This window comes from Leptosomus discolor, chromosome 13, assembly GCF_034619465.1.
Source record: "Leptosomus discolor isolate bLepDis1 chromosome 13, bLepDis1.hap2, whole genome shotgun sequence".
NCBI lineage: Eukaryota > Metazoa > Chordata > Aves > Leptosomiformes > Leptosomidae > Leptosomus > Leptosomus discolor.
In genome coordinates, this window is record NC_141403.1 from 3,654,087 (window position 1) to 3,666,507 (window position 12,421).

The window sequence follows — 12,421 nt, forward strand, 5'->3', positions numbered from 1 at the left end:
AGCTTTAATAGGCACCTGGTGACCAGCAAGGGGTCAACCCACCACACTGTAGGAATCTACAAAATAGCCAGGGAAGACAGTGGAGATTTCATCGTTGTGTGATTTGATTTGTTTAGACTAACCTGAAGCTTTTATTGCTGAAAAGTTTTTGGATGGTTGGCAGGAAATCTTGCACTCATCAGCATTGTTTTCAGCCATTTACTCTCTGGTCCCTACTTCCCTCTGTGCCAAGGGAAGGATCCTGTGCCTGTACCACTTGACTACAGTAAAAGGTCTGGGGTTCTTTTCAGTCTTCTGTTCACAGGACTTCTCCTGCTTCTTCCTCCTGAGCCCAGGCTGGAAGAGCTTGCCTTGGCCCCAGCACAAACAGCTGCTGCAGCAGTGCCAGCTCAGTCAAACACGGCTGTGGGGAGAGAGCCGCTCTAGCGCAGTCAGCGGCAGTTTGTCTGTCTTCTTGATATACGGGACAGCTGCCGTCTTGTCTTGGTATTGCTGCGTAGGTTCCTGGTGGTTCTGTGTGTCACACCCAAGCTAGGTCATGGCTACAGCCTTCTGACACGAGTTAGGACATTTTGATGGTACATGATACAAGACGGTGGGCACGCAGCTCCTTGAAGATTGTGGGAAAGCTGCTGCTTTGGCTTTGTCACGTTGGGCTTCCAGTATTGCATGCGTTGCTCCGTGAAACGCTTCAGCAAGCAGCGCACGTTTAGACGTCTAGTCAATTCTCCAGCGTTTCTGGCGGCTGTACATGTTGGAAAAGTATACTTAAGGTGTATGGTTAACCTCAGGCTGAAATAAAATTTTGATTTATTAAAGAGATAAAGAATCCTGGGATTCAGTGCTGGACGCATGCTCAAGAGATCGTTCAATACAAATGTGAACACTGGGACAGGTTCCACTTACCAGCCAGGACTGGTGTGTATTTGATCTTCTCATGAAGGTCATTTTACAAACTTCCCTGCACTCTTCTGGTGTTATTTAAAACATGAACAGCTGCATTCACACTTTTAGACTACCTGTGAACTTTCTTTTTCTTCCCCCAGTGACCACAAAGAACATTTATCTCCATTGACTTCAACAGACTTTTACATTTCTCTGGAAAATGACAATTATTCTTTCTTCTACTTTTCTGTTTTCTGGACCACACAAATGTGTTTTCTACGGCCTTCCATCATAAGTTTTATTTTCTGTATGTGTTATCACTGTCATGTACTCCAAAACTGGTGTAGCTTACATACGTTATAAATGTATTTTATTCTGCGTGACTTCGTATCGGGTCTAGAAATTAGTTCTGAAGCCTTTTGGGTTTAGTTTCCAGCCGTGAGTAAAACTTGTTGCTCCCCTGTGACTATTTATGGATCTGTATAAAATGAGCAGATGATTTCAAAGAAATAAATACTGATCACATTTACGATAGTTAAGTGCTCCTCTTACAAAGTCGTCCTTCGATTTGGGAACATAGCAGGAGCCCTTGACGGCTCTGGGAGGGGGCTGGCTGCGTGCTGAGGGGCTGAAAGGCTGCCTGCTGCAGGACCCGAGGTGCCTCCTCTGCATGGTGTCAGGAAACTTTCACTGTCTGACACACTGTATTGTCTGGACAGGTTGGCTTTAGTCAATTTATTTTCCATATTTAAAACTTTTTTTTTGCCAAGATCATATTTTTTTTTCTCTTGGCAAGCAGTCTAGCAAAGACCATTAGTACTAAAAGTAGAACCATGGAAGTTTTCAGGGGTTTTCTGTCAAAACTGTGTTTGAGAAGTTTACAATGTAAAAATAAGCAGTGTTTTTACAGATTTTTGTAGTGTTTGGGGGAGGGTGGCAGGGGAGAAAGTGGCTGAAATCTGTACTTCTCCTACATGTTTTTGCAGAGCTTTGTGTGTCGACTGTTATCTGGCATTTCGATTTAGGTGACACCGGCTGCATGACCAGTAGAGGGAGCCCAGAATCACAAAATATTGGAAATATTGTTGACTGGGGGAGTTGGGGTGAGAAGCTTGCTTTGATAATGTTCAGGAATTCTGGGGTTATATTTGGAAGAGTGTGCTGAATACTGTCAACTTCTAGCGATTCCGGGAAAGAGCATTTATGAAACATTGAAATACCTTTTAAATGATCAAATGGTATTAACAACTTTTATATTGGAGGGCTAATTAGTCATTTTTTTTCTCTTTCCTATGTTGCTGGTTGTTGTAACTTCGATTCACCTTTACAGAAAGTAAGTAACTTTTAATTTTTCAAATCTATTTGAAACCATGCTGGTGTGTGTATACTGCTTGTTTGTGTGTATAGAAGTGTATGTGTGTGTGTATATATATATATATATAAAAAATAAACATAGGAGCAGAAAATGATCAATCTTAAAGACATATGCTACAGACGGTGACTCCCATGTATGAATGACTTTTAGAATACCACAGTAGTTTAAAGCATTCTCACCCAAAAAGTGATAAATAGTATAAAAGTTCTGTATCTGAAGGCTGTAAATGTAAACGTATTCCTTGGATGTAGACTGTGGCAACAAAACTTGCAGCATATTGGTTTAAAATATGTTCTGGCTCTAAAAATTCACAGATATCAAGTTACAAAGTAGAATATTGTTGTATCCAGTTTGGTTTGACTGAATCAAAGTTGAACTGATTTGGAGCATTTCAAGAACTTGGGTCAAACTGTGCCATTTTTGATATTCAGATACTCAGCCCTATATTGGGCAGTCCTTGGCTGCTGTATTAATACATGCCAGCAGCTCTGAACAGAACGAATATGTCCTCAGGCTGTAGGAAAATTTAGAAAGCATACAGTAAGTAGTATGGATCCCTCAGAAACTGCTTTGTGATTCAGACATCAGTCTGCATCATGAGATCTTTGATTGCTGGCTTTCCTAACCGCAGTCCCTTGTGTTGTGATAGCATGTATTGCAAGCATTTCCAGCGTCCCTCGTGAGTAATGTTTGGGAATTTTAAGACGGTGTTTTAAGGATGCTTGTGCTGACAGAAGAATAGGCAAGTCATTGGTTAATATGGGTCAAAATAGCCGTGATAAAGAACACCGTGGAATTTCAGTATGAGCTGCCAGCTGGAAATAAATCCCACCCCGCAGTGTCCAGATTATTATTTCATTTGTGACTTAAGTGTATGTGGTTTGTTTTCTGCTCGTTACAGACATACCCAAGTCCAGTTTTCAAGAAGGGTGGATGTGGCCCTTTGGTTGCATGCTGAATTATTTAGGAATTGCAGATATCTGTATGAAACAAGCACAACAGTAGTTATTGGCTCAGTAGCTGATACCAATTTCTTTGCAAGTCGGAGAGTAGTTTCTATTGTCCACTTGCCAGTTGGCTAGACTTTGAAGATTAAGATATCTGCTGTGAGCACAGTAGTGGTCATGAGATATTGCCAAATCCTCTATTTTGGGTTCATTCATCTTGTATCGTTTTAATTGGTTAATGATATCTAAAAAATGTGGAGTGCAGAATATCTACGTCGGAATAGGAGAAGGATACAAATCGTGCGTATATGCACACAGAGCTTTGTTTCTTGTTGATATATTGTCTTCCACTGCAGAGTCAGCAAGTTCTTTCTGTCTTGCAGAGAAAGTCTTACTCTGTGATAGGGTTTCACTAAAAAGATCCAAGACTGTAAGAGTCAAAATTGCTTCGTGTTATGTATGTTAACATATGGAAGAAATTACGCAACTGTGACTGCTCTATTAAACGCTTTGTGTCTTTGCTTGTCAAACGTTAATACAATAAGGAAAATGTGTAAAGAGAAGTATCCTACTTATTCCAAAACTGTTTTAAGTAATCATTAAAGTCAGTGAAATCTCTTAATGTTTTCTGGGCTACTGCTAGCAGTATCGTTATATTTCTACCGTATTTAGTTTTGTATTCTGATATAGTATTATATCAAAACCAGATGTGGAATTAGTTTTATTTGCAGAGGGAAAAGGAAACCATAAGAACTTGTCAGAATTTTCATATTGCATATTAAGAATACTCATAAAATAGATATCTGTTAAATATCTGATGTGTTTATCAACAAGCAGCATTTTTGCCTCTACTTTTTGATTTTAGTTGTAGAAATGCAATCCATTAGGTGGCCAATAGCAAAAAAAAAATATATTGGACAGGACTTAGTATCCTGAGGACACTTTATAGTTTAATTTTTACTGGAAGACCAATTACTACGCTACCCATCTTTCCATTAAATTAATAAATGTACAGTAAGGATTAATTTTGTTGTAACAGAGCCATGGAAATCAATAGAAAGCATCATCATATGAAAGATGATGATTTCAATCCAGTTTTATTTATAAAAAAGTATTGGTCATGTAATTTTCAACGAAGATTGAGTGTTGTGTTATAATATCGCATAATAAAGTACAGTAGTTTCTGATGGACTTTTGAAGCCCTGTTCCTGCTTTATAGTTGAGTATATAATTAATCCTGAAATACTTAGCAACACACTTAATTTAATGCACAGGCATTGTTCCACTTAACCAAGTGGAATATATTTACGTGGCTAAAGATAAGTGTGCGTGCAGGCTAGGGACCCCAGGGAAGAAGCACAGTTTCAGAGTCAGTCCCTGAGTACACTGTGTACATTAGTCAGTAAATGGGGACAAAGATGTGATAGTACATCTATAAATCTTGTACTTTAATTATTAAATTAAAATTAAAGAAAAAAAAATTGACTACCTTCTTCCTCACCATTTCTTAGATCGAATGGTTTAAGTGTAGGGGGGGTAGAAACATTTGCTTTCTTTTTCTGATGTAAACGTGCATATATTACACAGACATTTCTGTACAAGTGCTCCTTTTTTCTTAATGCATCGTGTTTCTTTTTAAGCAGTCCCTTAACATGCATTCCACAGTGGTGTAACAATTACTACCTTGAGTCCGCCAATCTCTTAATCTCTAAACCAACTCTAATTAGGAAAGACAGTACCTTCATAGAAGGTACACATGTGCTTGTATTTATGTACAGTAATGCATGCTGACCGTGTTGAGCCAGGAGAAGGCTTAACTATATATCACTTTTAATTTTAAATGGGTTCTTCCTGGGCTCTTTATTATTCTTTTGTTGCCTTTCATCCTATGGGATGCAGCTGCCCTTGAACTTGGTACTGTTTTGATCATTCATGTGCAGCAGCCACATTGTCTGAAACATTTTAAAAATGAGGCTTCATCGTGTTATTTACAAAGTAATTTCACATAAATATTTGGACTTTGGTTCTCTTAGAATGTGGAGCTGGTTGCTGTATGAAGAAAAGCATAATTAGAATTCACAGACTTTTTGCCTCGAGCCTAGGGGACAGATGCATATGATTAAGTTTGAAACTGGCCTGTTATTGTAATGTAGATGTTTTCAGGGTTGAGAGAATTAAAAAAAAAAAAAAAGCCAAAAAAAAAAAAAAAAAAGCCAGGCAAGCATGAGTTTAAAAAAAAAAATAGACCAAGGGAATAGTTTTACAGAGGCACTCAATCTTGGACTGCACAATTTTATTTTTCAGTGGAACCTCTCCATTAGCTTGCCTGAATGCTATGCTTCATACTAACACTCGTGTAGGTGATGGAACATTCTTCAAAATCCCTGGGAAGTCGGGACTCTACGCTCTCAAAGTAAGTTTAAATTTTGTATATGGAAAGTACATAGCACTATTAATCCATTTTATGAATGTCTCAATAGACATAAAGGTAAACAGATTAGATTCTTTGGAGAGGAAATGACCTGATAGTCCTTCTAACTGCTTTCAGATGTCTTTTTAAAGGATTTATAATGAAAGTAAACATTGAATGTTTTATCCTAGAAAGCATATACATGTTCTTGAATTTGGCATATGGTATAAAAAACATATAGTTCAGCTAAAATGCTGCTTTTTCATGGTTGTTCACAGAAAGGCCTTTGTTTTATGAGCAGTGAGCTCAAGAGGATCACTGACTTTCTCATTAAGTAACTGTATTAATGTTTGATTTTTGAATAGTTCAAAATTATTTGCAAGTCTAATATAAATCAGCTTTTAATTTACAGGTTGCATCATTGCTTTTGAGAAGGATTGTAATTACAGTGGTAGAATGTTGCCTTTATGCTATTTCTATTCCTGTTCCTCTTTATTTTCTTTTTTGGTGTGTATATGATGGTTTGTGTGAGTGGAAATTTTTTGTGGCTGTACAGGATGATACTTAGAGGGGCTTCACAATAGGAGTGGAGGAATGTGAGGCAGAGGTGAGAAACAAGAAAGTGAGATTTTATGTTTGGCAGTCTAAATGTGGTCAATTAAAAATCTGGGCTGGGGGGAAGATCTTTTGTAATTTATGACAGACTTCTTTGAGGTAAGGGTTTAAAAAATACAAAACTATATAAATTTGCCTGCTCCTGGTAACTAAAAACTCTGTATGTGAGGTTGAAGCAATAGTTTTCAGAAGCTCTATTTTCTGATTTACTAAAACAAATGCTGTTGGTTTTCTTTAAATCGGGAGATATTCTTGGCACAAATCCAGGTATTCACAATCACTCCCATGCTTGTGAGCTCCAGGTTGCTTCAGCTATTTGAATTCAGGAAACAGGCAGAGGCAGAAAAGAAACATTAAAGGATTTGTGTTTTGCTGCAGCGTTGTGGACACTGAACTGGAAAACTAGGATTTTTAACAGCCAAACAAGTCTGTTTCTGTTTAAAAAAAAAAAAAAAAAAAAAAAAAGTGGAATATCTTGCATTTATTTGGCATTTTTTAAAAAAGAGTATGCTGTGTCTTCACAAAATAGCTTTTTTGCTTTTGCTTTGCAAGTTGTTTCGTGAAGGTCTGGTTTTATGCTTTTCTCTGAAGTAACTTAAAAGCATATTTTATTTTATTCTGTTTTATGAAATGTAAGCATAAGAATACACTGCAGTAATCTATTTTCGGAGATGCAGCAGAATCATGATTGATTTTTTTCTCGTTAATTTTAGTTTCCTTTTTCTTTTTTACCTGTAGAAAGAAGAATCAACATGCCCTACTGATGGAACATTGGATTTAGGATGTGAATCTGAGTTAGATGGCACTGAAATGGCTGAGACAAACAATAATAATGGAGAAGAAAATGGTGGTAGGTGCTTTAATTTCAATATTAGAGGGCATATGTGGGGAAAAGAAAAGCTGTTATTTACTTAAGGTTTTCATGGTGTGATTTGTAAACAGTGTAAGCAATATTTTATACTCAGTGGAACTATTTTTGAGTGATGACTTCTCTTTTTTTGGCCTCATAAAGAAATCAGCAACACCAAGTGCCTTTATTTGACTTAGGTCTGTAAAAGACAATGAGTAGTGCTGTTGGGTGTGTTTTGAGTGGGTCATTTTTTGGCTTCCAATTTTTTTGTTTTAGGCCCCTCGGCTAAAGAGTAATTTGCCTTGCCAGGCTTCAGACTTGCAGCTGTCAGATAGACATCTCACTGGTTTCGGTGTGGGCGTGTGGGGTTGGTCCCTCAGTAGAGTTCTGGGCACAGGACAAAGGTTTGTATTGTTTTTATTTCAGGCAGAGATTCTCCTGGGTGCCATGTTGACTTAAAGACATGGTGAAGTATCAAATCCCGTACTTTTTTTTTTTTTTTCTCTGAGATAATGACAAACTGAAACATTGCAAGAACTTGAAAATGGCAGCCTTAGAATTCGCTGTTCTTTTTGAGAGGTAATAATTGCTCATTAAGAAAACACAGTTCTTCAGTCACCTAAAATTACTTGCAAGTAATAGAAATTAATATTCTTCTTGTTAAAACCACACTTAACGTCGTGCTTATAAAGCGAACGCTTTATACAAAAATCAAGCTTCCCAGGACCTCTGACATAAACCTTTCCTTGATCAGTTCTTCTCTTCTGCTGTCCCCTCACAACCTGTCCCCCTGCTGGACTGCAGCCTACTGTTCTGACTCACTTCGTATATGGTGAGAGGGTGTCCTGTTTACAGCTAGGACATGAAAAGGCTCAGCTCTTGTTGTTCTGCTACAGGCTTCCGCGTTGATTTTGAGCAACTTAGCTTGCACGCTGCATCTGTACAGAACCAATGCTGCTCTTTCAGTATTGCTTGCTGGCAGCGTTGAAAAAAATCACAAAATATTCAGTGGTGGGAGGAACAGAACTACGAGTTGTTGTGGATCTAGTGGTGAAGTTTTGAAGCTCAGTGGAAAAACAAAAGTCAAGAATTATTAAATGGCTCTGCTGCTTCATTTTCTTTGATATATTATGTCTATAAGTTAACAGATTCTGCATGTGCAGTGGTTTTATGCTTATGTAGTATACGCTGTGTGTGTAAGTGAACATATATATTTGCAGTCCTTCAACAATTCCTGTCTGAGACTTAGACGATTTGTTGATGTACACTTCCCTAAGTCTCAGGAAGAATACAGTGCTGAAAAGCAGTGTAAATACAGTTACAGGTAGCAAAGAAAAACTTGATGTTACTCGTTATAAACAAATAAAAATCATGGCAAAAACCTGGCAAATGATTTAGGAGTGGTAGGATGTAAATAAGGATGCCAGAATGCCAGAGGTAGCAAATTGCTGGGTTTTGACTGGGGGGAGGCTGCATACTATTTTCACAGTTTACAGTAATAAAAATAATTCTAGCACTTGTGGTGACATAAAAAAGCAGCTGCCAGAATTAAACACTTTGAAATATTTGGGGTAGAGCAGTAAATTACACCTAGATTGTTTTTAAAGCTGAGAACTTTCCCTCATGCTTCATCTTTAACAAATCTTGGAAAACTGTGATATATTTAACTTTTTGAAAACAAGACGTTTTAAATTTTTTGATGTCGTGCAGTGGATATATTTGAAAAGGGTAAATGGAACGGCAGTAGTGAGCCTATATTGCATCTAGCAAGGCCAGTGCTGGATGGAATCAATAAGGAATTGAAGACAGCATATCTTGTATCAGTCAGCTGATACAGAACATAGTTTTGTCAAACATGTACGATAATAGCTTTTCTTGAGACAGAAAGTTTTGTTGTTAAAACTATCTGTTGGTATATATGTAGAATTCTGTAAGTGATTTCATTCACAGTATAGAATGCTAGGCTTAAAAACAGGAGCATGCCTGGGAAATGCAGCCAGTTTTAAGTGGATTGCAAATTACGAATTATTAGATCTGCAAGGGTGTAGGAATCACCATGCACAGCAGTATTTTTGCTCTTCTCTTGACTTGACCACTCTTCATTCAATATTTTTGTCAATACTTTTTGAAAAGCATGAAATTCTTCTTGATTAAATTTACTGATAATAAATTTACTGATAATAGTAATGATGTTGAGACCTCTCTTGATTGCCTTGTAAATGATTACAGTTGAACAGCGTGAATTTTTTTTAGACTTCAAAGTGAAGAAAAAAGGTTACATTTGTGCAGTAGAAACACATATTCAATAAATCAGTAAATCTGAAAAGCATTTAAGGATCACAATAGAAAATGAATTGAACGTGAATGAGATGCTTTTGCTTAGTCCAATGCAGTTCTTGGACTGTGATTCTGGTAGTACTGATCAAAGAAGAGAGGCACAGTGTTTCCTTTGGGTATAGCACTAGTTAAATGATTACTAGTGTATTGCATTCATTATAGCTATAAGAAGGAATTAAGACAAATAGGAAAGGATTTAGAAAAGACATATAAGAACTCCTGAGTGAACAAATACCACCTTTTCTCTGGAAAATTAATAGAGACAGTCTAGTTAGTTTGTCAAAGATGAGGTGGTGACTAGATTGGTTGTAAATATTTGAGAAAAGGTATTTCTATAGAAAATGTGATCTAGCAGACCAGATCTAACAAGGTGTCTATCAATAAAACTTTTCAAACTAAAGCTGGGATATTTTTTTTGTGTCTGGGGAACTGTTCTGTGGCATAAAAATAACATTTGATATTTGATTCAGTATAGAAAAAAAGCTTTTAGAAATTCTCTGACTTGTGTTTTAGAAAAGGTCAATAGGTAGAATGTCTCCTTTTGGCCTTAGTATCTGTGATACATATGAAGATGGACGTTATTTGCACGTTGTATTCTTAATTGCCCAATTGATTGCATTTTTTATTTGCTCTTGTTTCCACTGTGGTAGAGTCCAGAAGCCTCAGTTCTGACAGTAATCAGAAATTGTTCAGCAAGAGTTTAAAAAGTGCTGCTTTAAACTTAGCTGGAAGCAGAGGGTGAAACCCTAAGCAACGGCGTCAGTCCATTTGTGGGCTTTTAGATGATAGTCTTCAGCTTTTGGAGTAAAAAGTACCAGCTGACACTCAAACAGAGCAGAGTCACATTATTCCCCAGCAGGCATATTTTTCCCAGTATAAGTGCAGACTACAGAACAATTTTATTAGCATAATAATATAAAAACTCCTCACAGTTATAAACACATGACTTGGTGAAAGCTGTTACTCCACATCAGTATTGCTAAACTGACAACTGGAATAGTCACACCTCAATATTTTTCAGATGTGAGAGAAAGCTTTCTTTCCCCACAGTCTCCAAAGGCATATGTTAAAGAAAATCTTTACACTGCAGTTGATTTTTGTTTGGAATGGGATTTCTATAGAAGCTCTCTAGCAGTCTCGTATCTTTTTATAAATTCCATTTCCCTCAAATAGAGGGGCAGCATGTAAAGTTGCAGTCAGTAAAAGAATTAAAATCCCAATTACCGTTGCCTGGGAAAATGATGACTATAATATCCTTTTGCCCATCAATAGGATGTTCTGTTCTCAAAAAGCATTTGTCCCTAGGGTTTCTGAAGCCGGGGCTAATCCATCAGCCACGGAGCGCAGTTGATTAAAAATTGTCTTCGTGCAAGCCAATGGAATGCACAATGATGTAACTGTGGAGGAGGGAGCAGTTCCAACAGGAGTGTGGTGGCCCTCCACAACCCAGCCCAAATGTAGGTTCTGATGTTTGCCCAAATATGTTTCTCCTCTTGAGACACTTCGGTTTTCAGCACTTCCTAAACTATAAGTTCTTTAACTGCGAACATGAATCGGCAGAATTAATTTATTCAGCAGTTTTCTTAGAGATAGTAGATGAGATGATGGACGATAGAGGATCAGATTCAAGCTGAATCCTGAAATTTGTCTCTTTGGTGACTGTGCTCTTGAACACCTTGTGCTTTTTGGACTAGGAAGCCACCAGGATAACTCCTGTAGTGAGGAATGAATATTCACCATTGTTTGAAACCTGAGTCCACATTTAGATGTTCAGTTCCTTTCCAGGAACAGAATTTCTGGCAATTCAGGGAAACCTGTTGTCCTTAGCATCTTGTCTTTTGGGAATAATATTGGATGATTCTGCTAAATACATCCATTGAACATGGCAACGTCTGGATGTGGGACAGGCCCCTCTGAAAGCAGAAGGGGGGTAACGAAAAAGCAGCTCGAACATACAGAGGTTTAGATGACACATCAGAAAGACATTTTTTCACTTTGTTTTGGTGGGAGTTTTTTTTTCATCTCCGTGCAAGTAGCTATAAAATAAAAATACCGTACACAGGATCGAGTTTAACTTCTGTTTGTTTCATTGCCACTGGAGGGGAGTCATAAGAATGAGAGCAGATACTGTGGAGCTTGAGGGAGAGATCTTTCTCATCTGTGTTTTTTGCTGTGCAGTAGAGTTAATGAGGCCTAAAAAATTGGTGACTTAGTGATGACAGGCTGTATATTTTTAGTGGAAAATGTTGACTTCCTTTGGAATAAGGATTCACAGTTTTCAAAGCTTTGTGAAATGTTTGGGCTCAAAAGCATGCCGAGAATATAATGTGATTCAGTGCAAGCTACCAAGATGATGTGTATTTGATGTCTTTTTCCAAAAAATACTATCCAATATTAGTTCTCATTTCATAGTGCTAGTATTGCTTTTCAAAAAGAATATTGCAGTCACAGCAGTGCCCTTGATATATGCATCTGTTTTTGCTTGCTTTGGCGAACTTTGCAATTAACTAACTCCCAAACTGGTTTTAATTTTCAAGAGCTGATGGCAGTGGTCAAGTTCTGAATTGTTTAGATTTTGCAAGTCGGGCTCTAGAGATCGAAGAGTGATGGAGGTGACTTGCTTGATACGTCTGTGTTGGCAAAGCGTGACCATTTATGTCAATACAAGTATAGATCTGTGTCACCCAAAGAAAATACTGAATTTTATGGATATTTTAGAGGGGGATTTGGTGTATACATTTTCCTGAGGGAGTTCTCTGTGAAGTTTCGTACCTCCAGAGTGTGTGCATACATTTTATGCTTGAGGTAGACTCTAGTCTTTGGCGTATGGTAGCAATGTTAATTTGTGTTTTGTAGTGTGGCCATTAGTAAACAATCCTTCTCATCTGCTGTGGTTTCTGTAACAAAGAAGGAAGTGAACTGCCGTTGATTTTACTGGTTTGATTTTAAATCAGTATGGTCTATCTGAAGTCAGAATTAACTGTCCTATTTATTTTGGGAAA

The 12,421-nt window shown here is 37.6% G+C and overlaps 1 protein-coding gene across 1 annotated transcript in view; it reads left to right on the forward strand.

Annotated features, from left to right (window-relative positions):
• The window catches only part of ASXL3 (ASXL transcriptional regulator 3), a 98,679-nt gene that overhangs the window by 26,813 nt on the left and 59,445 nt on the right, over positions 1-12,421 (forward strand). Inside the window, exons 3-4 of the mRNA XM_086472722.1 lie at positions 5,512-5,620; positions 6,971-7,082. Coding sequence (XP_086328848.1) covers positions 5,512-5,620; positions 6,971-7,082 — 221 coding nt within the window. The remainder of the gene's footprint in view (positions 1-5,511; positions 5,621-6,970; positions 7,083-12,421) is intronic.